Source organism: Ctenocephalides felis, unplaced genomic scaffold (assembly GCF_003426905.1).
Source record: "Ctenocephalides felis isolate EL2017-DRISC unplaced genomic scaffold, ASM342690v1 CF-g0.4_SCAFFOLD_03571, whole genome shotgun sequence".
Taxonomy (NCBI): Eukaryota; Metazoa; Arthropoda; class Insecta; order Siphonaptera; family Pulicidae; genus Ctenocephalides; species Ctenocephalides felis.
This window is the reverse complement of record NW_020539725.1, coordinates 7,803,013-7,830,855: the sequence shown is the minus strand read 5'-3', so window position 1 is coordinate 7,830,855 and position 27,843 is coordinate 7,803,013. Positions and strand designations below refer to the sequence as shown.

Below are 27,843 nucleotides of genomic sequence, written 5' to 3'. Positions count from 1 at the left end.
TAAATTCAATTAATTTATTTGATTAAAAATCAAATTAAATTATTTAGCTCTTTTATTCAAATGTAGCGCCACTGAAAGCTGCATTATGGCCGAAATCATTTTAGGTGTAAAGTTTTTCGGCCAAATTAATATTAGAGATTTCTTTCGCAATGTCCTATCTACGCGCTTTTAACAACCTATTACTCTATGGAAACTAGATTCTGGCATTTGTATCTTATTCCAAGTCGATTTGACTTTGTACGAAATTTTGTTTGATTACTTGTGAGAGTTATAGTTAACAAACAGCGTTGTAGGTTATTATCGCAAGGCAGAAAAGTTAAAACGTTGTTTTAAAACAACTATGTTCATAAAGCACTTATAAAAATGTCTATAAACGTAAATAGTGAAACATGGAAAACTTGGGAGAGATCTGGTAAAACAGAATTGTGAGTGTTGTTTATTCTATAAATTGTAACAATATATAGAGAATGTTATTGATATAATATAATGAGTTAGCAGCAGTCGTGAAGACACTTTTAATTATTATTTTTTGTCTTGGTTATGCAAATTTAACCTAACCAAAAACCAGAAGGCTTCAGAAAAATGTGTCGAAATAAAATATAACATCAAGCCTCGAAGTATAATAGTAATAATCAATTAGGTCGAACTTTAGTACAATTACATATTTTTGCAAGCTTGTTTATTTTTTATATTATACTTTAATGATGGTGCATGATGTTTTCTCTAATTTCTTATAATATTTTTCAGTTTAAAACAATGTAAAGCTACAATTAAAGACAATGCTAGGACACCATTATTATCAAAATCTGGCAAACTAACTGGCTTGGGCCGAGCTATATATGAGTTATTTTCAAACGGCATCAAAGGCACCATAAGGAGAGATGCAGTTAGTTCTGCAGTTGGTGAATTATGCGTAAGCATCATTATATTATATTATTTGCATATTTTTCTTTATATTGCATTGTTTTATTATTTTCAGCATTTGCACAATGATTTACCATCAATTATTTTGGATGTTTTAAATATATTAGATGCAGAAACAGCATTAAGTGATCCAGAGGAAAGGCAGATTTTCTGTCAAATTACTAAAGATACTGAAAAGGTTAGCATAAAAAGACAATATGATAAGGGAATTATTCCTGATTATTATTAAAATTGTTCAATTTAACCCTTTGTGCTTTGATACATTTCATACAACATATATCACGGCAGTACTTTATATGTTCATATGGATAATAAATGTAATATACATTTTTGTTATAGTTTCTCTCTGACAAACTCTTGAAAGAACGTCTAGAGATTGATACATTAAATGAAGCTGGGATTTTGAGCACATCTAGAACGTTCTATACAAAATTTATAAAAATAAAAACTAAATTATAGTAAGTTTTTATTACCATACATAAAATGTATCACTTTTCATTACATTTTTGACATGAAATATATTTTTAGTTACAAACAAAGAAAATTCAATTTATATCGTGAAGAAAGTGAAGGTTATGCTAAACTGATAGTAGAATTGAATCAAGAAATTAATGATACAATAACCCCAAAGAATATTTTGGAAGTTATTAAGTCACTGATTGGTAAGTTGTGTGTTGATTTATAATCACAATTGAAATTTACTACAAATTAAATTCATTTCATGCAAATATTTGATATCTTTACTATATTTTTTATTGTAAAATTACAATACTAAATCATTGTTAATAAATTTCTCTTAGCTTGAACATAATAGTTACATTAAAAGTATTGTTTTGACTAAGTATATTATGTATGCATGCCAAATTTGTAATGTTCATTTTAATATAGTTGAAATGATTCAATTAACAATGCTATAAATATATGAGTTAACTAAAGAGTAAAATATTACTAGTATATAAAAAACTAGTTGATAATGGCATTTTGCTATAAGGCAAGTTCAAGGCATCCTGAATTGTGTAAAAATTGACTTAATCATCTAAAATTGTGATTCAGTTATTTAGATAAAATTTACAACTGTTAATTCTGAAAATAAAATTTTTGCTTTTGAAACATTTTTTTAAGGAACTTTAAAAAGTTATTATGTGAACTACAGTAGAACCTTGATTAACCGGACGAATTGTTGTCGATAGGCATCCGCATAATCAAAAATCCAGATAATCCAATGTATGAAGAATAATGTTGTGTATTTATAAAAAATAATAAATACATACATAGATAGCAATGAAAATCAATGTTTATTAAGAAATTAACATTTTATTATGTATGAACATATATATTTTCTTAGATTATATTACATATATATAATAAACTGCAACATAAATCGCGTAAAATTTGAATTGTAAGTATGTACATACATATAACTCTGTCGCGATTGGTAGTTATATGGATAATTGCAAATCCGTATAACTGAGGTCCGGATAATCAAGGTTTTACTGTATTAATGTCTACTTTAAGTAAATACTGTCTCAATTATCTGAATCATGTACGTAGTGCTTGATCTTATTTAATGATTTATTTTAGATTAATGTTAACATTTTTTACATTTTTTTTAAAAAAATGCTATCAAATTTTTAAAATTAAATTATGTAACTTGTCCTAGGGCTGTAATATTTTAGTATGATCAATAAGACCATGATATATATCGCCAAAAAAAGAATCGTAATCGCCGAGAATTTTTTTCAACAGTAACTTACACGAGCCGGTCTATCTTTACCAAAAATTTAAGAATATCAGATACAAAATCTAATTTCATTTGAAAAATTTGGTATGTTTATTTAACTGATTGATGATCATGTCATTTTCAATTCATTATATACTTAGAGTTTTATTATCGTAACTTTTCCATTGCAGGTTGTTTTAATTTAGATCCAAATAGAGTATTAGATGTTATATTGGAGTCATTTGAATGCAGGCCGGATCAAGGAAATTTTTTTATACCTTTGATAAGATCGTACATGCCAGATAAGAAAATTATCTGTGAGGTAAGAAAATTGTTTCATGAATAGAAAATGTATTCATTTAAAAAAGAAAGCTAATTTGCATTTATTATCTATTATTAAAGAGCCTTTGTTGATTTTTGAAAATGTATGGTCTTTTATTTTAGTTCAGTCATTTAGTAGTTTTTCCTTAAAAGTTTTCTGGAAGTTTTGAAGATTGGTGATTATATAGATTTTGATGTGATTTTTACGAATTTCAACTTTGCGTTGATTTTAAGTTTAATTTAGTATAAAGCTATTCTTGCAAGAAATTTAATATTGCATCAAATTGTATGATTCAAAATATTCAATCATCGGCAAAAATGAAAAACAAAAATAGTTAAATTATGTTATTTCTAGATCAGACCTAAGCAGAAAGTCTCAATTCAACATTTAAATTATTTATTAGAGAGAATACGTTCAAATGCAAAGAGTAGTCAAATACCGCGAGGGTCCATGGCTGCGCGAGCACCAAATACTTTGCAGCGCTCGTACGCTAAAACTATTGATTTTACAATAAAAAACGTTATTGAATAAGTTAAAGAAAATTCTGTCTAGTTTAATTTCGTATTTAGGTATTTTGTTGTAACATAAGTCGGAACGGAGATATCGTTAAAAAACTTTTGACGCTATTTTTCCTATATGGCGGCGGCAACTGCGAAAATTCGAGGTCGCAAAGTTGAAATTCATAAAGATCATATAAAAATCTATAAAATCACAAAGTTTCAAAACTTCTGAAGCAACAGCTTTTTTTGCACCAAATGACTGGGCTATTTGCTTTAGCAAGAATTACCATTTTAATAATTTATAACTTTTAGTCAAAATAATCGAGTACTCAAAATTTTATGATTTCAATTTCTTATAACATTTTGTAATTTGAGAATATTGTATAAATATTCTTTTAAATAATAATTTGTTTTATATATTATTTTTTATAGGTACTAGGTTTCAAATTCAATATAGATCCTTATAACACTCCGAAGTCGTTGTATAAAGTTACAGCTTTGATGCTACAGCATTCTGTAATAAATTTGGATGATATTTATTATTGGGTAATAATATAATTAAATTTGAACATTGATCATTTTTTAATGTTTATTAATTTGTTTCATTTTGTAGTTGTCACCTGATGATAAAATATTATGTAGACAATTTGAAAGAGAAATGTCTGATGCCAAAGAGTATGTTAGAAGATTAAACATAATATCTATCAATAAAGATAAAGATAAAGAAACTGACTCGAATGAACAAGATAAAGATAATATCAATGATCGTTATGAATGCAATCAGAAATTTAATCTCTGCCAGGTACATGAAATTTTAAATCATTTTTTTTTTATATTAAATTAATCCAAATTTAAACTAATACTAATTTTTTGCAGGCTTTAATAGAAATTGGTGATTGGAATAATGCACATCAACTTTGCTTGAAACTGCCAGAAAATTATGTTATTGATCAACAACCTATAGCAGTAGCTCTGTGTAAATTGATTCATTATCTAATTGACCAGGTCTATCGTAGTAAATGTAGAATTGCCAAGAAAATCAATTTAAAGCCAGTGCAACATACAATGACTAATCTTGGTCCAAAACAAGCACAAACATTTCTAGAGCTCAAAACTGATGCCATACCAATGATTGTATTTTTGGGTCCTTCTTTACATTATGATCCAGTTTTAGCAAGTAAAATTCTACGTATTTGTGAATCAGCTCTAGCTGAAATGGATGTTAATTCCTTGAAACTTCCTAAAGACAATAATAACTTGTACTATGAGATATTTTCAATATTGGACTCGGCTATACTGCCAGCTTTATCATTTATGGATTGTAATTGTTGTATCGCAGAGGAGATTTGGAATATTATTAAATTATATCCTTATCAATACCGGTATAGTTTATATGGTAGATGGAAAAATGACACATTCCAACAATATGCAAAACTTCTACGAAGGAAGGGAGAAACACAAAAGGAAATTAAACACTTAGTAAAAAGAATAAGTAAAGAAAATATTAAGCCCATTGGAAGATCAATTGGCAAGTTGACACATTGCAGTCCTGGATTTTTCTTTGATTATGTGAGTATTTTATAACTGTAATTTATTATCTTTTTAAAGGACAAAATTATGTTTAAGCCAGGAAATTCAACTGGTAAATAATAAGTATTCTTGGTGATTGTCATTCTAAAACCTTTGAGACTAAAATTGGAAAAAACATGTATTTGTGTATAAGAGTCGGAATTTGATCTTTTGTCAAAATTTTTGCAAAAAAGGCGGCATCAATTTTAAAACATTCAGAAGCGGTTCGATGAAACTCGATGAGTACTCGCGAGACGATAGACCGAGCTGTTTATTTTGGAATTTCCAGAAAACTACAAAAATTCTTGTCTACATTTTCACAAAAAATCTTCGACAGATTTTGAAAATACAAAATCTGTATTAGGATATCTGTTGGAAATCTTGCTTAGTTATTCTTGAATAGTTTGAATAAAACATTGATTTAAAAAGTTTGAAGAACTTGCTTAAAGGCAATAATACAACTTATACTTAGATTGTTAATAATTTTGCTTCAAAATGTGGAAATACTGTGTTTGTACAATATTTGAATAGAAGTATTGCATGTAAAAAAATACATTACAGACATTATATTTGATAATTTAAACAAGTTCAAACACTTGTATAATATAACTTGAATAAATATATATAATAAATAGTAAGTTATTGTAATCGTCCAGAGGTTTCTGAATATTTTGGCATACCTGAAAAAAAAAAACTGATATATGTATGTGAGTGTGTGCGCGTATGCATGGATACAATTTTTTGTCCACGTTTCCGGGGCAATGGATCAATCGATTTGAAAGATTTAAAAGCAATAGATTCCTATTGATAGGGAGATGTGCTGATTGGTTTTTGAAAGGTAGTTCTAGCCCTTTCGGAAATACGGAGCTAAATGTGCAAAAATTGCAGTTTTTGAAGGTATTAAACATCCGATTTCAATGATTCACAAAACTTTCTGCTTCTGGTGACCAAACAATTGTTTTTGGGGAAAGAAAAAAATTTGTTTTTATTCTGAAGTAAATTTTAATTTCAATTCTAACTAAAGTTGTTACGTACTCCAAATAAATAATTTTAACTATGGAATTTTAAATCCGCTTGATCCAGTTTTGTTTCTTTACTTTTCATGTAAACATATATAAACATCGTCTTACAATTGATAAGCTCTTACATTTTACTTATAAAATAAGAATAATGAAAGTTACAGTATTTATAATAATATATTGGATAACATTTCCAAAGTTCCAGCAACTTGCTTTAAGGCACGATGTCATGCACCATCAGTTTCAATGTTTCAATTGATTTGTATTTTTTAGTTATATTACCTGCAAGGTTTGGAGATATTATTTTAGTTACACTTGTTTAATATTTTAGTTCTTTTTCTTTGATAAAAAAAGGAATAGATATATGTATATGTGTGTATATATATATATATATATATATTCAATAGATAAGTCCTGGATTTTTTCAATATATTGATTGTTTCTTTTCCGAACAGTAAATCCAATAATAAAAAACAATTTGTTTTTTGAAGATGTTTAATACGACGTTTCGGAACTAGGTACGTTCCATCATCAGGTTTATTCTGTCAAATACAATGTTTAACATTGTATTTGTTTAACATTGTACACAATGTTTAACATTGTACAATGTCAAACATTGTATTTGACAGAATAAACCTGATGATGGAACGTACCTAGTTCCGAAACGTCGTATTAAACATCTTCAAAAAACAAATTGTTTTTTATTATTGGATTTACTGTTCGGAAAAGAAACAATCAATATATATATATATATATATATATATATATATATATATATATATATATATACAATATAGAATTTTGTGATATGAGTGGAACAAATATTAAATGTTAAATATGAACAATACAGCACTCAGATTTTTAACAAACACTTTATTTGATAATTAGAGACGTTTTGAGACCGTGGTATGCCTTATCTTCAGTAATTTCAAAACAGTTACTTATATACTACACATTCTTCAATATTTTATTTAAATTACATTTAATTTTTGAAAATACAAAAAATACCAACTATCACTTGCAGAGCTTGACACAGTACTAAAATATGTGAAACATACAGAAATATTTTGAACTAGTTGGTATTGGTATTTTGCCTTGAGGCAAGTTACATGAACTTCCCGATATGTTTAAATAAACGACTTAATCAATAAAAAATAAATTAGTTTATGAGTGATCACAAGTATTTCGAGTGGATTTATTACACATAAGTGAAAACGAACGAGCATGTTAACTCGGAGTATTTTCTAAAAACAAATTTTCAAAAATCAATCATTATTTTATAATTGAACCAGTTTCCGTAGGACTTTAATGGTTTAGTATGTTCATTAAGACCACGTACTCCATCGTTATACCAAGTAAGTCTAATTTTAATTTTAACAAACGTCAAAAAACCTACTCATTTTCTCAATCTTTGATGAATTTTTAAAATTAAATTACTTGCCGTTAGGCCGTAATATTTTGGTAAGTTCTGTAAGACCATGATATATATCGCCAAAAAAAGTTTCATAAAAATAGTCTTAAATTTTTTTTCAACAGTTAATTACAAGAAAACGGCTCGATAGATTTTCACCTAAAACTAACCAGTATCATTCCCAACTAATATCTTTCGAACAATTTTTGATTTTTTAAAATCGATTCGGTAGTATGAGCTTAAACGAGAAGATCAACACTTTTTTCCAAATTACAAAGAAAAGGCTCGGCCGATCGTCGCACACAACTGACAAACGATAATCCTCATTGAGAAACATCAAATGGCTTTTAAATTTCTGAAATCGGTTCAGACGTTTTTGAGAAAACGTTGATGAAAGGTCTAATTTTGACACATTCCAGAAGAACGATACCAATTTTTGCAAACTTTGACGAATTTTTAAAGCTAAACGAGTTGTCGTAGGGCGGTAATATTTTAGTTTGATCTAGAAGACTATGGTATCTACCGTCAAAAAAATAAGAAAAATCGTCGAAAAAGGTTTTTTTAACATTTCATTACAAGGAAACGGCCCGGCCGATCTGTACGAAAAACTAATTAGCACGATTCCCAACCAATATCTTTCGAAATGGTTTTTGAATTTTCAGAATCGATTCAGGATTGCGGGCTAAAACGTGGACGAAAAAGTTTTCACTTTTCTGCTATTTATAAAGAAACGGCTTGGGCGATCGTCGCACAAAACTGACAAACAATAGTCCTGATCGAGATACATCAAATGTCTTTTAAATTTTTGAAATAGGTCCAACCTATGTTAAACATCATTAATAATTTATCATTTTTTTCAATTATCTTATTCTCTTCAATAAATTAATCTGTTTTCACACTTGTTGATTTTAGTATGCGATCGCGCACTCCATTTGTTTACATTATAATAATACCCATCCTCTTTATTCATCTCGATACTTAAGATTTGTTTAAAATATTTCACATGTTTTAGTACTGTGTCAAGCTTTGCAGTGATAGTTGGTGTTTTTTGTATTATCAAAAATTAAAAGTAATTTAAATAAAATATTAAAGAATATGTAGTATATAAGTAACTGTTTTAAAATTACACTGAAGATATGGTATACCATGGTCTCGAAACGTCTGTAACCAAATAAAGTGTGTGTTAAAAATCTGAGTGTTCTATTGTTCATATTTAACATTTCATATATATATATATATATATATATATATATATATATATATATATATATATATATATATATATATATATATATATTTATATATATATATATATATATATATATATATATATATATATATATATATATATATAACTTTTTACCTACTTATGAAAGTCTCTATATTGAATGCTAAAATTTGTTTGTTGTTTTCAGGTACTTCTACAAATCCAGATATATGACAATCTCATTATTCCTATAGTTGATTCACTCAAGTACCTCACATCATTATCTTATGATATATTAGGTTATTGCCTCATAGAAGCCCTTAGTTCTCCAGATAAACAAAGGATGAAACACGATGGCACATCAATTTCACTCTGGTTGAAGAGTTTAGCTTCATTTTGTGGGGCTGTCTTTAAAAAATATAATATTGAATTGTGTGGATTATTGCAATATGTTGCAAATCAATTGAAAGCACAAAAAAGGTAGGTAATGTTATTTTAATGCCATTTCATATTTATTATGAAAAGAAAAGTACAAGTATAAATTTGTCAAATTATATTAAAGTTGCATATACTAAAATTTCTAAGGTTTAGTTGTTAGGATTTTTTTTAATATGCTATTCTTATGTTTTAGTACTGATTTGCTGATCTTGAAAGAAGTTGTCTTAAAAATGGCCTGTATTGATGCCGCAGAAGAATTGACTGAAGAACAATTAGAAGCACTTGCTGGAGGTGAATTACTCAAAGGAGAGGTAATTAAATTATTGTAATTTATATTTTTAAACATATATTTACTTTTGCAATTATTGAAAAATAAAAAGCAGAAGAAAATATAAGAAACAATTCTTTAATACATTTTAAACTAAAATAAGAATATAATTCCAATTTGTTTTCTAAATTCAATATCAAGTGTTGTATCAAATCAAGCTAATATCAGAATGATTTAGATGGTCTGTAACCTACTAATTACGATATTTTATTCTGTAGGCTGCATCTTTCAGTCAAGTACGAAACACCAAAAAATCATCATTGCGCTTGAAAGAGGCATTGAATGAACATGATTTATCTGTGGCATTGTGTTTACTAATTGCACAGCAGAAATATTGTGTTATATATAGAGAAACAGAGTATACACATTTGAAACTTGTTAGCAAGCTCTATGATCAATGTCAGGATACGTTAGTGCAATTTGGAAGTTTTCTTGGTAAGTTTTTTTTTACCTTTTTTCTTGATATTCTTTACATTCATTATTTTGTGAACAAAAATGTCATTTTACTCCTACAAATTATTTTATTATTGTTTCAATGTTCAAATATTTTCCTACGTTAGAAACAAAATATGAAAATCCTATTGTCTTTGGTATAATTATTCTGATTCTATTTATTTATTACAGGTTCCACATATTCAGTTGATGAATATGTAACTCGACTACCTTCAATACAAATGATGTTGCAAGAATATCACATACACACTGATGTAGCTTTCTTTTTAGCACGGCCTATGTTTACTCATGCCATTAGTGTAAGTAGTTATTGCTGTGTGTGTAATTAAGTATTTATTTCTGATCGTACTCAATAGTTGCAGTAAGCAATTTCTTTATAAGATAAGTTTGAATGGTTACCTTTTTACTATTTAGTAAAACTGGCATTGAAACAATAGTACAAATAAATGTATAAAATATTGCAGAATATGTGATAATTTTAAAATTTATTCTGTTAACGTAAGACAACTGTTGTGTATGTTGTCATATTAATTGCCTAGTTCTGGATACATGTTTTTTGATGTTTTGAGCATTTGAACTGTGTCTCCAGAAACTTTTGAATTTTGATTATAACAGTTATGAAATAAAAATAAACTGTCAATTCTTTTCTCCATCTTCATTTTATCAGATTACCAACAAAAATCATTGATCAAATGCTGATTATTTTCTCATTTTCTAGCAAAAATATGATCAATTGCGTAAAACTGATCCAAATCCACGCAAATTAACAGCGGCTTTGAAACAAGCAAAATATGCAGAAGCATGTGAACATGTTATGTCACCGGTAGTTGCATCCGTTCGGACATTGCATCCAGCAAGAGTTTGGGAAGATATGTCACCTCAATTTCTCGTTACATTTTGGTCTTTAAGTATGGCAGATTTACATGTGCCTGTGGAGAGCTATAATAGAGAAATTAATAGATTGAAGCAGTTGTCACTTGAATTGTTGGATCAACAAGATGTAAGTTTTATTATATAAGTTACTAAATATATACAAATATTTAACTCAATTTTGATTTTTTGCCTTGTATATAGAAAATATTCAATAAATTTTTATTGAAATGTTTGTTAATATCTTGAGGAGTCGTATATTATATAATTTTTAAAATACAGTGCTACCCCCGACATTCAAGTTGAATTCGTACCTTACGACGCTCATATGTCGAATCGCTCATATCTCGAAACAATTTGTCCCATATAAATACATTGAAATGCCCTTAATTCGTTCCAGAGTTGTGGTTTCTGGTAAGTTTTGAATATAAAAAACAAATTCACTATTTATTAATTCAATTTTTTTTTTTCTTCATTTTTGATATTGCGGAAACACGTTAGACATGTTTCGTTGAACAACCCGATGCTCAAACAGCTTCAACTTTTTTGTGGTAATTTTAGAGCTCTAAAAGCGGCGTATAAATTATTGTAAGGCTGTAGTTAATATAATAATAACGGGTAGTACTGCCCTAGGGTGGGACCATGAGCTGAATCAAACTCCAACTCTATTCAGGGAAGAATAGTGTGAGAGATTTCCCTTTCATTGCAGTACCCGAAATGGGATTATTTTTAAATGGAAACATATTTTTGACATCGCTATCGCCGTTGTCAGATTGTCAGAGCGAGCGCTCTAACTTGCAACCGCATCCACTGAAGTCCTTCTTCTATTTGAACACAGTACATGCCTTCGATAATCCTCATATTTTTAATGATTTATTGCTTTATTTCAAGAGATGTGGTTCTTTTGTTTGAACTCACGGTTCTGAAAGTAAATAATATTTCGCATAGAGATAAAGATGCTATTAGGTTCATATAAGGATTTATACAAAAACCGACATTTTAGAAAACAGGTTTTCGAATTTTAATTTTACCAGAAAACCGGTTTTCGAATTTTATATAGAAAATTAATTTTTGCTCGTATTTTCTGTAATAACAAAAATTTATCCGCAATTTTAGTGCGATTTAAAGCAGTATTTGACTGAATTTATTTATTGTTCAATTTTATAAACAAAATTATTTTGATTTTAATAAGTAGAACAAAAAAATAATAGTTAATCTGAATTAAATAACTGAAAATAATTATTCGTTATTCATGCGTCATTTTCACATATATAAATGAAAATAAAATCACAGTGAAAGAACAGTTTTCGAATAAATAAAAATAATACATTTTTAAAATTAAAAAAAAACGTATTAGGTACATGTTGATACATACTTGTTTGTATCAATTTTAGAAAACAATTAAGTGAAAACAATTAAGCTAAACCCCGAGTATTTTCTATTCTGAGCAATTTTAATTAAAAAAAATTTTAATTATTTTTTTATTTAATAAAATATGATATAAAAAAATTGAGAATATCTATCGATTTGTTACTTAGACGTGTCCTTTGTTTACTCACAATATTTCCCAAAATAGAAAATACTCTCTTACTTGCGACCGAACTTAATTGTTTTTAAAGCCTGATATATTAATTCTAAGTTGTTTGTCCTTTTACTTGTGGTTTATAGTCACATATATACACTGGTATAAAAATCTAAATTAATATATACATTAGACAAAAGATAACACAAAACTTTTGTGGGAACCATAGCAGACTGATAGGATTCTAAATGCTATTGAACCAATATGATTCCAAGAATCAAAACGCTTGCTACTATCTTTTATATTTGGCTATATTTGTTATTTTCCATTTATACAGTGAAAACCGACTTTTTCTACTAAAAAAACCGGTTTTCGAATCCCATAATTTTTGTCAAAAAACGGTTTTTAAAACCGGTTTTTGAAAACTGACAAACCGTAGTTCATATTCAATGATGTAACTTTGGTTTTCACCTTTTATGTAATATGTCTAAAGTGGAATGGTTAAATATTAATATAATTAAACAAAAAGAACACTAAAACTTTTTGTTTTGAATATAGTGACTTCAAAACGTGTATGGTCTTATCATTTCAGAGTGCTAATAAAAATAAAAAGGAACAAGAACGCCATATGGCTCTTATTGAAAAATTGCAAGACGAGCGCAAGAAGCAGCAAGAACATGTTGATAAAGTTATGTATCGACTGAAGCAAGAAAAAGATACATGGTTTGTTTCAAGATCTAGTAAATCGGCGAAAAATGAAACAATTACTCAATTTTTGCAGTTGTGCTTGTTTCCGAGATGTATTTTCACTGCAATTGATGCTGTCTTTTGTGCAAAGTTTGTTCATATCATCCACAGCTTGAAAACAGTGAACTTTTCAACATTATTATGTTACGATAGAGTAAGTGCACATTTAATTATTTTTATGTATGACATGACAAATTTATATATTTCATTTGGATTAAAATGTATTTTTATTACAATATTATTATGTGTAATTAAATAAGTAAGGAAGTGTGATACTTTTTTCATGCTACATTAAAAATCTAAATTTTTAAGGATTCATACATTTTTTATGCCTCATATTCAAATATTTAATATTCTATTTATTTATTCACATTACACCATTTTACAACATTTACTCATGATTTACAGATTTTCTGTGATATTACTTATTCTGTAACCCTGTGTACTGAAAATGAAGCGCACAGGTACGGTCGTTTCTTAGCTGCCATGTTAGCCACTGTTACCAGATGGCATTCAGACCGATCAAATTTTGAGAAGGAATGCGCTGATTATCCAGGTTTCATGACAAAGTTCCGTGTCAGCAACCAGTTCAGTGAAGCTAATGATCATGTTGGATACGAAAACTATCGACATGTATGTCATAAATGGCATTATAAACTAACTAAGAGTATGGTTATGTGTTTGGATAGTAAGGATTATGTACAAATTCGGTTAGTATTACATATATTAATTTATAAGTTACATGATTTATAAAAGATATTGGAGTCAGTTTTTTCCATATCATGGTTGCTATCATTGGAAATTTATCTGTTGCCCCATATAAGGGAGAAAACTTTATATATATATATATATATATATATATATATATATATATATATATATATGATTAATAAAAAATGATACATAAACAATGACCAATCTGACCAAATTTTCAAAATCTACTGAAGTGTTAAAATAGTTAATAAGAATTCTTCACAAAAATATTAAATATAACTTTTCAATTTTCAGGAATGCATTGATAATATTAGTTAAAATTTTGCCATATTATCCAATTTTGTCAAAACTCGCACAAATAGTTGAACGAAAGATAGAAAAAGTGAAAGAAGATGAGAAGGATAAACGTCAAGATTTATATGCGATGGCTTTGAGTTATGGAGGACAACTAAAAGCTAGATCATCTCAGATGATTAGAGAAAGTGAATTCCATCAAGTAAGTTTATTTGCAATATTATTATTATTCCAATTTGAATTCTTTGTATTATATATTTTTGTATTGCCTACAATTTATGAACTGATTTGATTTTACTAGACTATTTGATTAAATAATGAAATTAATTATTTAACTACTTATCATATTTTCTGTGGGATTGTTTTTTTAAAGTATATTATTCTTTTTTTAGGTGTCCAAAAGTAATGATGCATCTTCAATCAACTCAGGAGAATCAAAACATAATGGTGATATAAGTAAAAACGATAAAGAAAAATCAAAAGATCCTGGTAGAGATCGTGAAAGAAAAAATAGAAGTGGACAAACTGATTCTAATAAGAATAGTGATAGAGATAAAAGAGATAATTTGTAAGTATAAATTTATGTAAACTAAGTATTCCATACAATTAATATTTAATTAGTGATATTGGTGTATACAATCTTCTATAATATTCTCAATTGTAATATGTACAATATTTATAGTCTTGAAAAAAATATTAATGCTGTAATATATTATTAAAAATATGACCAGCAAATTTGTCAAAAATAAAAAGAATAATTAATAATAATAATAATAACACATTAAAAATGTATTATTCACATTTACAAAAACAGACTAATGTGTCTCAGCAGAATAAACATTTATAGATTAATGGATTGATTACTATTAAAGGTATGATCAAACTTGATCATACTATTCGAACATAGTCTTTAGTTTGAATTATGCATCAATTAAAATTAGTGTAAATCACATGAGTTTGTAATTTGAATGAGTTAACTAAATTTCAATACATTTATATATTATCTTATAGAAAAGAGAATACACCTGCAGAAAAAGAAAAATCACTTAAAAAGGAGAAGGACGATTCTCGAACAACAAAGGTGATAATGAAAATCGGGATAGAGATCGTAGTGAAAGGGATAAGCGTAAAGAGCGAAAGGAGGAAAAAATGAAAGAAGAGCAAAGGCAATACAAGGTATTTTTTTGCTTAATTATATACATTGAAGTTCATTATTCTCACATGCTCCATCGAGCAGTGATTTTAAAAACAATTATGTTAATAATTAAACTACAAAAACAATATGAAGTGTTTGAATACAGTCTTTAAAGGAGGCGACAGTATAAAATGGTTAATCTAACTTTGTTAGATTTAGCAAGCCCTAAATCTTAGCAGACTTTTTTTTATCTTTGACAATCATTGGTCCTATTATTGGTTTCCACCTGAACGTACCGCGCTTAACCATTTGAACAATATACTAGCTGTAGTGCAATATGCACTTGCTTTGTTTTTTTTTTTTAATGTTTATCTAGAAGCTACTATTTCAATTGGTACCAACTGAGTTGCAAACTTTATCAGTACATCTTTTTATTTTTTAATGTCATAAAAATTTTATAAACTTATTAACTTCCCGGGGAGAAGTTTATGTTTTCATCAAAAAATCTTATTTGCTAATTTTATATTTTCTCGACGTTTTAAGCCATTCTGAATCGAATGAGACCAAATTTGGAATAAGTATGTGTGTGTGTGTGTGTGCGTGTATGTGAACAGATTTTTTTTTGCCGTAAATCGACGTTTTCTCAAAAACGGCTGGACCGATTTCAAAAATTTAAAAGCCATTCGATGTATTTCGTTGAGGACTATTATTTGTCAGTTTTGTGCGACGATCGGCCAAGCCGTTTCTTTATAAATCGCAGAAAAGTGAAAAATTTTTCGTCTACGGTTTAGCCCGCAATTCTGAATCGATTTTGAAAATTCAAAAACCGTTTGAAACATATTGGTTGGGAATCGTGCTGATTAGTTTTTTGGTAGAGTTCGGCCGGGCCGTTTTCTTGTAATAAAGTTTAAAAAAAAAGTTTTTGACGATTTTTATGATTATTTTTTTGACGGTAGATACCATAGTCTTCTAGATCATACTAAAATTTTACGGCCCTAAGACAACTCGTTAAGCTTTAAAAATTCGTCAAAGTTTGCAAAAATTAGTATGGTCTTTTTGGCATTTGTCAAAATTAGAATTTTCATCGACGTTTGCTCAAAAACGCCTGAACCGATTTCAGAAATTTAAAAACCATTTGATGTATTTTGATGAGGATTATCGTTTTTCAGTTTTGTGCAACGATCGGCCGAGTCGTTTCTTTGTAATTTGGAAAAAAGTGTTAAACATTTCGTACACATTTAAGCTCTTACTACCGAATCGATTTTAAAAAATCCAAAACTGTTCGAAAGATATTAGTTGGGAATGATACTGATTAGTTTTAGTTGAAAATCTACCGAGCCGTTTTTTTGTAATTAACTGCTGAAAAAAAAATTAAGCAGATTTTAACGTTTAAAGTCCTGTAAAAAACTGGCTCAATTATAAAAATTATTGATTTTTGAAAATTTGCTTTTAAAAAAAATTCCGACCGGGTTGACGTGCTCGATTTTTAATAATGTGTAATAAATCCACTTTGAATACTTTTAACTACTCATAAATTAATATATCTATCATGGATTAAGTCGATTATTTACCCATTTTGGGAAGTTCATGTAACTTGCCTCCAGGCAAAATACCAATACCAACTAGTTTGGTAAAACATTTATATTTTTGCCCAAACTACCTAAACACATTCAAAAAGCTCTCGAGCACTTTTGTTTGCTTGAAGGCGCACTTTTGGAGAAAAACAAAAATTTCCGCTGCCGGACTATCGGGTTTTGGGGACTGTTGGGTGCCGGATTAATGGATTTCTACTGTACTGTAATTGATAACATTTTTTGTTTGAATTGTTTTTTTGAATATAGAAATTGAGTCATTCCTATAATAGAGCATATTATTATAATTAAACAAATTTATTTAGAATAGTGTTTTATATTTAAAAGTCTCATCATTTGATCAATAATATTAAAATCATCTAAAGTACATAATAAAATGTACTTATATCTATGTTTTTATTATTATTTTATAATGAAACTTACACATTACATATTTTCATCCAACAGGAAGATCGCTACAATGATCCACTCTCACCTTCTTATGCTCCACTCTCACCTTCTTATGCTCCACTCTCACCTTCTAATGCTCATCGGTATGGTTCTGCAGGAAGCATTGGTGTTTCATCATGGTCAACAGGAAGTCAAGAAGCTGGTATTACATCTGCAGCCAGAGATGACCGGGAATTATCTTCAGTATCATCGAATGGTTCTAATTTGCATAGGCGAAGTCAGGAGCCACCAGAACCTGATAGAGGTAATATAATATTCGAAATGTTCATTATATCAGTATTTTACATGAATTTGTTCTAGTGAAATCTATTTTATATATTTCTGCATCTTATTAATCGGTATTCGGCCGGATAGTATAAATGGTACCAAATATTCCAAATAACAAAGAGTAGCCGAATAGTGGTTCCAAGTCTAGGCATAAAACTTAAATAAACATGTAGCGCGCTAGTAATATAACAATTACTGATAGTAATTCCATTAATACAAACGAGCTTAGGCCCCAAAAACCTGCCGAATATTCGGTATTCGGCATTTTGCCGAATATATTATTTGTTGCAAGCAATTAATATTCTTTAAATATTATATTACGGTACGGGTCGTTCCAGCAATTTGCCTTAAGGCACGGTTTACAATAAAATAAAAAAACAAAAAAGATATCGCGTCACTCAAAGTACGAAGTTTTAGATCATTAAATCAGTCAATTCAGATCAGTGAACATCAGGATATCTAAGAATTGTATGTTTTAATTTTATTTCATCTATTTCATTATTATGTTTTATTTTATTATTTTAATTTTAGGCGAAGTCTTGCGTCATTCTGCTCGACTCAAGCTGATTATAATTTAAGGGGCACAACTAGTGTAACCGCCTAAAAAGGAGGTGATTTTTGGGAATTTATATTAAAAAACCTACTTTATCAATCATTTCAAAATTCTAAAAATATATTTATACATGTTTTAAGAATACATAGTAAAATTTTTGAAGAAAAAAATTAAATAGTTTTTAAGTTATCGTCGATCACCAACGGTGCGACAAAAAAAGGCCCTTAACTGCTGCAATGATTCCGGCCTTCTACGTGGACGAAATAAAAAAAAAAAATTCTCGTTAAACTAGATGATATTTTCTGTAAAATGAACTACGATAAAAGAAATAAATCAAAAATTGACAAAATGGCGGCGTTTTTTTTTAAAAAAAGTCGAAATTTACCCAAAATTTTGGTCGCTTTTCGACTGCCAAATTTCGATTTTTGATCCGATCAAAAAATCGATAGTTCATTTTACGGAGAACTATATACAGAACGTGTAAAACGAATTTGATAGTGATCGGATCATTCGTTTTTGAGTAATCACTGCAGCAAATTCGGAAAATGGGTTTCGAGAAAAACGCGTTTAAATATAAAATGATCGTTGTACTATATACTATATGTATACTTTTTAAACGGCTGTAACTCAAAAGCTATTTGAGATATCGATTTGAAATTTCAAAATGTTATTTTTAAGGGTGTAATCTACCGAAATATGAAAAAAAAACAAAAATCGATTTTTTCAAAATTTCACACTAGTTGTGCCCATTAATAGATTTTTTTAAAGAAAATACCCATTACGACAGTTTGACGAGTTTCAGTAGAGATGAGTACATATGAAATGCCTGTCAACCTAGTGTTAATAATGCAGATTGACAGTTTTTAATATTGATACTATAGTAGTTACCAAGAACAAATAAATATATATATATATATATATATATATATATATATATATATATAGAATTACAAAACATGTTTCCAATAGATCTAATTATTAATTTTCCTTTCTTATCAAAATTATAATTTATTTCTAATTACAGATGTGAAACGACGTAAACTGGACGCTTCATCGAAGGTTAGTATTGAAGTGAGCTAGCCTCTTTCTCTACACAATTTCCTAAGAAGTTATAGAGTTATTGCAACTTGGATTTGTGATAATCAAAACCAAATGTAAAAATATGCACGCAAAATTTCCAAAGTTGTGTTCTATCATTTAAAAGTTGTGATTGAAATAGTGGTTGTGTCTTGCCCTTCTAAATACGACACAAATTTCATGCCATGGAGAAGTTTAGATTATTCTAGAATTTCAACATAATTTCTGAAATGCAGTAAAACTAAAAGAAGATTTTTGATGAAATTTGTCAACTCGGCTGTGTACATTCATCTTTACTATTATTTTTTAAAAAATTATACAAGATCTAGTTTATCATTGTCTTTGAAAAAAAATTGTATACATTAATTAGTCATTTAGTGCATAAATTATAGTTTTCTCGTTATTATAAAACAAGTGAAAGAACTGTGATAAAATGAAGTGCTTTATATTTTTCTTTATTGTATTTTAAATATATATTAAGTATTTATTGCAATGTATGTACAGTGAAGATGTGCTTCAAATTTTAAAAAGTACCTGATATTCAAAATGCAAGATTTTTATTGTTTGCAAATGGCATATGCTAAAAATTAATATGTTCAAGAGCGATATATTCAAGATTCATCATAATTGAAACCAATAATGATATGAAAATATGACGGCTAAACTAAACTAAAACCTTAAGTTCTGATAAAGAATACATTGCATTTAGAAGATTGTTGGCGCAAGATTAATGAAGGAAACAAATAATTAGAGAATCACCATCTACTAAAATATTCATAATAAAACGAATACATCTGATTTATTCAAACTTTTTAAAAAATAATAAAATTGAAACTGAGTTAGCCATATTCAATTACTTTGAATATTTCTATCCAACGTTGCTCATTTGTGTCTAACTACAGTTCCATCTAAGAAGAACTATATAATTGAAATCAAAGTCTGGTGGCAGAAACCAAACATAATTGAAGAAAGGTAAAATCAAATGAATATATTTAACTATTATTATATCGAGAGAGAGAGAGAGAGAGATCCTATCATACCTGTGAAGAACATGGAGCTGAATTCAAGTACAAAACAAAGGAAACTGAATTTTTGATGGACATTCACTGAATTATTGTCATACGCATTGAAAGCTTTTATAAGTGAGAAAATTATGTTTATTCTTAATCATGCCATAATTACACTATGCAAGCAACATGACTTTTACAACACAAGATAACAAATTCGAGCACATTAAATAATATGAACTATTAAAATGGCTTTGGTGCGGTTCATTTATATTAAAGGAGATGTTTTAATGATGCAGTATATTTACTATAAAAGAAATGTTATTAAACACTTTCTTACAAGAATGGCTGGCACATTTTTTTTCGGAAGAAAATTGAGAGAGGAGCAATCTTATTAAAATAATTATTAATGAAGATTTCGTAACAATGAAGGAGCCAATCTCAATTCGCAGACCAAATGGTAGAAGGGGAAGTACCTGGAAGTATATGGAATATCGACAAAAAATCAAATAATCAAAATAACAAAAAATGCAAATTGGTTTATATTGAAAATTACTTGCAAAACAAATTGTGTTTCTTGATAATACGTTCTGAAATGTTTTAAAATTGCAAGTATTACAAAATTTAATGGAAGCGAGGGATCTATAAATGTTAATAAAACTAAGTCAATTCACAATAATTTTAAATGATTTCTATTTTGCTTAAAACTCATATATGTAACAATAATTGTGAAAAGGCTGCATATACTAGTATATTTATTTTTTGTTCAATGCATACTATGGAAACTCAATTTATATTTGTCCATTGAATTGGATTGGATCATTTAGGAAATGACACTGGATATTTGTATTCGTTTGGATCATAATTTATAAATCATGTTCCGAAAGACAAGATGTATCATGAATTTAAGTTTGCGTTTAAATTAAAAACTAGATGCTCAATAAATAATTAATATGGATTTCATGGTCAATATGGTTAAATAAATTAAATAGTTATGTTTGGCTACAAGACTATATCTGAGGCAAATAAGGAACGAAGAAAAAAATAAGGGATGAAAGTGATTTTAAAAGAATTTTTGTTCAAACATGGCCTAAAACATCAGGAGAATCATATTTATATCTATGGTAGAAATCCTTTCAAATTCAAGTGGTGGTGGTGGATTTTAATCAGAATTGAAGAGAGTTTGAGGAACAAGTTTTGGTTGTATCAAAGAGGGTTCCAACAAGTGATGCTTCAAAAAAAAAAGTATGCAGAATGAGTTCATGCTGCTAATGTTGTGATAAGTGGCTGTTTTAATCGTGCCTGAATCTATTATCTCAGAATTTTGTTTTACTATGAATTCATGAAGACTACAAAATAAAACAACCAAATCAAAATCAATGAAAAATCTAAGTTAGTGGATAACAAATCAAAATAATACAAGTATCAAAAGATCAGTAAATAAAAAGTGGATGCAATATATTGACAACTTGGATTTACATCTTCGAAATCAATATGTTTTGATTATATACTTGATAATTGAAATTGAGTGAAAAAATACAAATAATAGTATTATGCAGAGATTTTTATCAAGATAATTAAATTACAATTGTCCAGAAGAAAATTCTAATCGTAATATATTCTGTGCATATTTAATTACTCTGATTTTAATCTAATAATTAAATTCATGAAGATTCTTAAATAGACAGAAAACTAATTGAGCAATTAATATCCAATTGTTATTAAACATTCAGTATTAAATAATCAAGAATATAAAAATGGATCTGGATTGTTTGAATCACTAAACTAAAAAATCATTGTATTTAAATTAAATAAAGAACGGACGTACTCATAAATATTGCCAAGAATATACTAATCAAGAAAATATTAAGTTGAAGTCATTCTATGGAAATTTAATGCTACAGCTGCTTGACAATTGTGTTGTATCTAAAAATCTTCTATCTATTGGTATGAATTTGGACTATGATTCAGTTTTGATATGCCCCTTCAATTCATACAAATACTTCTTTTAAGGTGAGTTGAGATATTATCTTCAGAATATATATTTTTTATGCTCTGAATATAATATTTCTACACATGAACACCGTCATTAATGAAAATCGATCATAAATTACAAACAATATTAAATTGATTGTATATAAAAATACTTGTTTGACAAATTTTACAAAAATTGTCTATTTCTAACTTCATTTGGTTTGTTACATTATTATCGTTTATGATAATTCAGAAATTATATAGCTGTTGCTTTTTAGCTGTTTAACTTATTTTCAAAATTTGTTTTGGCAGATTGTTGGAAGTAATTTAATTATTACTTTCATTCTGGTTTTCACTAATGAGTACTAATTTTTATGTCTGTTAAGATATATTGTTTGAAGAGTGCTATTTTATAATCACTGCATAAACTTGATGTTAATCCTATAGCGTTAACAATAATTTTGATTCATATTTGATATAGAGATTTCACAATCAGTATACTTGTTTATTTTGCAAAATACAGTTTTCACATATTTTTCACTTAATTGCAATTGCCGCGCAGTATGTCTTAAACTTTATTATAGGTAATTATTATAGTTTTTATTATAGGTAATTATTATAGTTTTTAGAATAAGTTATCCTATCGAATAATGTTATAAATATTTACGTATTTATATCAAAGCCTTGTCTTTTCCCAATGATATGATTTGATAATCATAATTCTTATATGTCTCCAAACAGTCTGGTTTTGTGCAAATTTTAAATTATGAAATTCTTTAATGTGTTCTATGGAGGAAAATTATCGCTTGTCTAATTTTCACAAAAGAAAATTGCTTTTACAACACAAGATAAGAATTTCGAGGATATTTTTATATTTGGGTATGAATATTTGGTATAAAATTTGAAGAATATGAACTATTATAATGGTTTTAGTGCGGTTTATCTATTATAACAAATGTGTAACAAATTATAACAGATATGGAATTGTTTTTAAAAACTTTCTTGCAAGAATGGGTGGTTCAATTTTATTTTCAGAAGTAAATTGAGCAAAAGCAAGCTTTATTTTCTCAAATTTTCATCATGTGTTTTCCGGAGGGAAATTATTGCTTTTCTAATTTTCACAATTTTAAGTGATACAATCATTCAGCAACATTTCTTCATTGGTATACGTATTAGAAACTTTACATTATTTAGTTGTTATGATGCGAAAGTTCTCCTCTAGAGCACTTATTCAGTTATTTTAATTTGTCGTGGACATATTTTTTTTTTTTTTTGACAATTTATTTTTGTTAATCAAGACTTTAATGTCTTATTTACAAAATTGATATGAGGTGGACATATAATCTCGTATTTATTTTCTCCAGTAGAAAATAGTTGAGATGAGCAAACATTAATGTACCAATATAGCAACGTGTATAATAGCACCAAAAATATCTGGTGCTTTGGTGAATTTCTCAGCACTTGGGAGAATGAGCCAGTATTTGTTGAAATCATGACATCATCATCTCCATCAAGCAGAAAGGGCGCAATAAGCGCGCGATCACATTCATTGCATATCTTATCTTCAGAATCACAGCGGCGGAGCGGGCAAACAAAGTGCGGGCGCCAATTTGGACGCGGACATCAAGTCGACGACCGAGAGCAGGAAGGAGCACAGGGCCAAAAATAAAGATAAGGACAAATTTAATATGGCGGTCATTGGAGACGATGATCTCAAGCTGAGGAAGGAGAGAAAACTTGGCAGGAAGAGGGTGAGTTTAACTCATTTTACTGACAGTGCGAACTGATTAAAACATATTTTAATCGGTCGAACCGTTTCTTCGCAATTAGCGGAAAAGTAAAATTTTTTGTCAACGTTTTACCCCACAATCTTGAACCGATTTTAAAAATTCAAAAACTGTTACTGAAAAAAATTGATTGGGAAACGTGATGGTTATTTTTTGGTAAAGTTCGATCGTTTCATTTCTTTGAAATTGAATGTTAAAAACATTTTTTTGTAATTTTAATAATACGTTTTACGACGATAGAGTTTCTGGACTTAATAATCATTCTAAAAAAAACTAGCTGTAAGTGTAATTCTGTCTTAAGGCAATTAACGCATCGTGCCTTAAGGCAAATTGCTGGAACTTCCCGTACCAAATATTATTATTTTTTTTAAAAAATTAACATTCTTGAAAAAATTTTACTTCGAAAAAATAAGATTTTTGAGAAACTATAAATTGGACAAAAAATTACTTTTTTTGAAAAAAAAATTTTTTTTAAATCTTTTTTTTTTTGAAAAAAAATGTTTTCTTTATTTTGACATATTTTGAAAGATCTGAACTTTTTTTCAAAGCAATCGTACGGCTTTAACTGCATATGGAGACAAAATATAAAGCGCGTAAGCGCCGCGTCGCCGTCTAACGGATAAACATTGGTACGGAACCCATAGGAATGTAAACAAAATTTATACTTATTGTTAAAATCTCTATAAAATATCTGATAATTTGATGTGCATATGTCTAATGTTTATTTTTGATCGCCAAATGTCTCATTTTTTTTACTTTTTCCCCCATATCTCCAAAGTCGTTGGACTTGCCTTTCCAAAAATTTGAACAGTTTTTTATTTAGTCAATAGAAATTTGACTTTGACGTTTTTTGAATTATTCAAATCGGACGCTCCGTTCTCTTAAAAACTGAGTTACCGTTTTTGGCACTTTTTGCCCCGTATCTCCGGAACGGCTAGACCTGCCTTCTCCAAAAACTAATCAGCACGTCTCCTTATCAATACGGATCGAATGTTTTTAAATTATTCAAATTGCTTCATCCGTGTTCTCGAAATCGTCGACGAAAATTTGTATCCGCAAACACATACATACTACGCACACACACACACATACATCCATTTTTTCTAAGGTATGCCAAAATGTTCAGAAACCTCTGAAACGTAAAGATATATAAAAATTTTCATTTGCGATTTTTTTGCGATTACTATAACTTACCCTACGGGAAGTTAACTAGTTGTAAGTAGAATTTTGCCTTATGTCAGGTTGCATGAACTTCCATAAAAATTAAATAATCGATTTAATAATTAATATTTTTTAAGTTCCCGAAATGTGTAATAATTGACTTAATTAACCGAAATTGAAACTTTACAGACACATTTTAATTATTACATTAAGATATAATAAGAAACGGTAGTTACATTGAAGGCTTGTAAATTTTTGAAATCGGACCGTTTTTGGAGAAAGTTTTTGAGAAAACGTGGAAGAAAGATCAAAAATCGACTTACATTCACAAACACAAACACATACTTTTACTAATTTTGGTATCATTCGATTCAGAATGGCTTGAAACGTCAAGAAAGTTAAATTACAAACGTATTATGTTTTGTTAGTTACATTTTTAAGTAAAAAATATTAAAAGAGTTAATTATATTGAATAGATTTTGTTTCTCACTTTCCAAAGTTTTCCGCCCTGGACACTAGCTCCGGCTGCCCCTACTATAAATCCATCATTTCCTATCTGTATACCTGTATCAGATCAACCTGCTGTTCTGTCTACCTTTCTTCATTTCTACCTTTATACCTGTTTACATACTCTGTCTATCTATTCACCACTAATTATATTTAACTATGAATCAATAATAATGATTTTTAATGATAGTGTTTGAGCAACACATGGCAATTTAAAAGAAAGTTATCAATTCTTCATTCCGTCTATCACAAGCAAAATATTTTTTAAATCATTATTGCACTTTTCTCCATATCTCCGAAACGTCTGAATCTGCCTGTGGCAAAATCTAATCAGCACATCCTCCCTATCAACACGCATCGGATGATTTTGAACCATACAAAACACACACACAAACACAAACACATCAATTTTTTCTAAAAAATACCAAAATTTTCAGAAAGTCCTGAACCGTAAAAATATGTTAAGATGTTCATTTTCGATTTTTTTGCGATTACTATAACTTACCCTTCGGGAAGTTAAATTAATTGAAATTGAGGGTAATTTTCCGTGTATGTGTTAAGAGCGTTTAAAATGCAAAATTTGTACAAAATATCTGCAATAGTTTTTTCATTATACTCATAAATTAATATGTATGTTTTAAAGCAAAATGTCACTTACACATAGTTCTTATAAATTACTAATGACGAAATTCTGTTACAGGACCGATTAGAAGAAGCAATATTACTCACAGAAAAAAGAAGAAAGGATGAAGAAAAAGGTATGCTAACCTCTATCATTTTAAAATAAAATGAAGTAAAATTAATTACAAAAAATAACTATTACAGGTAAATTACATCAAAACGGAGACCCTGACGAAATTCATCATCGGGATAAGCACCATCATTCACGCGTAAGTTTCATATATGAAGTTTGTAACTTCTAATTAATTCCTTGTAAATCTAACTAATTCTTTGTACATAATTTTGTTAAATTTTGTTTTTGCTAGAGAATTGAATTTGCCAATTTTGATTTTTTAACTTTTAAGTAATTCTGTATTTGTCACCAAAATTTGCAAAGTATGTGCAACTGCGAGTCCAAATAATCATAGTCCAGTCATTTAAGCTTAAATTAGGTAAGATTCTCGGAATTCGAGATGCCCAGCTGTAATTCTGTAAATACTTGTATATTGACACCCTAAAGTTGTCTCAAAACCTACATATGGTAGGTAGGGTGTCAATACGATATGTAGGTTTTGAGACAACTTTAGGTTGTTAATAAACAAGTATTTACAGAATTACAGCTGGGTATCTCGAATTTCGAGGTGAACCTACTATAATGACTGGACCTAAGGACTGGACTATGAAGTCATTTTATGAAACTCGTTATCACCTAATGTTGATTAGTATTTCGAATCGTTCCGCGCAACCATTTCTTTAGAATTTAACGTTTTTGCAAAAAATCCTGAACCGATTTTAAAAAGTTAGTAACTATTCAAAAGATATGATTTGGGAATCATGCTGATTAATTTAGCCTTTTGTTCATATTTGTTGAAAATTGATTAACATTTTCATTAACATTAACATTTTTGTGCGATGATAGAGTTGATGGTCTAATTATGTATAACAATATCTTAATAATATTATAGGCCTACGAAAATAGGTTTAATTAGAAATCCAATTAGTTAGGAATAAAAATAACTTAGTCCACACAGTACACACTTAACAAATGAAACATATTTTCAGAACTCAAAGTAAAATGAAATGCATTAAATAAATTATTAAATTTATTTAATAATAAGTTTGCTTAAAAGAAGTTGGAAATCGCATTGATCAGCTTTTAGCAAAAAGCCTACTTTATGTTTGAAATAAATAGTTGAAAGTTTTGTCAAGTTTTAGTTTTTATTGAATCAGTTGATTATTGACACATTTTATGCATTTGCCTTAACCAAAATTAATTTGTATCTTGATTTGTAATTGCTTTTCTTTAATTTCTTAATTTTCTAAATGCTTTATTTTACAGGAAAAGTCACCTTATCTCCAAAAAAGAGATCGAGGGCATGATAAACCATACTCATCAAAAAAACAATATTATGATTACAATGAAAGGTATTATGACTAAGATTTATTATTCTTGAATATATTCTGTCTGAAGTAAACAGAAACAATGAGATGAAGAGATGAAGAGATGACGACAATTAAATTTTAGCTGATAATTTACCAGAAAATTACTTTTAAATTGTGTATAGATCAAGATATGAGGTAGAATATAAGATGCATATTTTTTTAATTTTAATGAAACTCTAATTGTAAGTACAA

The 27,843-nt window shown here is 28.4% G+C and overlaps 1 protein-coding gene across 1 annotated transcript; it reads left to right on the top strand.

Moving 5' to 3' along the window:
- Positions 1-219: 219 nt before the first annotated feature.
- LOC113384669 (THO complex subunit 2-like) lies at positions 220-27,843 on the top strand. The gene is given in 26 exon segments (XM_026622419.1): positions 220-425; positions 748-913; positions 980-1,102; positions 1,264-1,382; positions 1,453-1,586; positions 2,836-2,966; positions 3,899-4,012; positions 4,080-4,268; positions 4,343-5,035; positions 8,881-9,152; positions 9,304-9,421; positions 9,657-9,873; positions 10,063-10,190; positions 10,610-10,891; positions 12,876-13,184; positions 13,439-13,740; positions 14,039-14,240; positions 14,431-14,606; positions 15,050-15,084; positions 15,087-15,214; positions 17,213-17,459; positions 19,060-19,094; positions 23,662-23,844; positions 26,249-26,306; positions 26,374-26,438; positions 27,548-27,843. Coding segments are annotated over 26 exon segments (4,587 nt in total). The 5' UTR covers positions 220-363; the 3' UTR covers positions 27,647-27,843.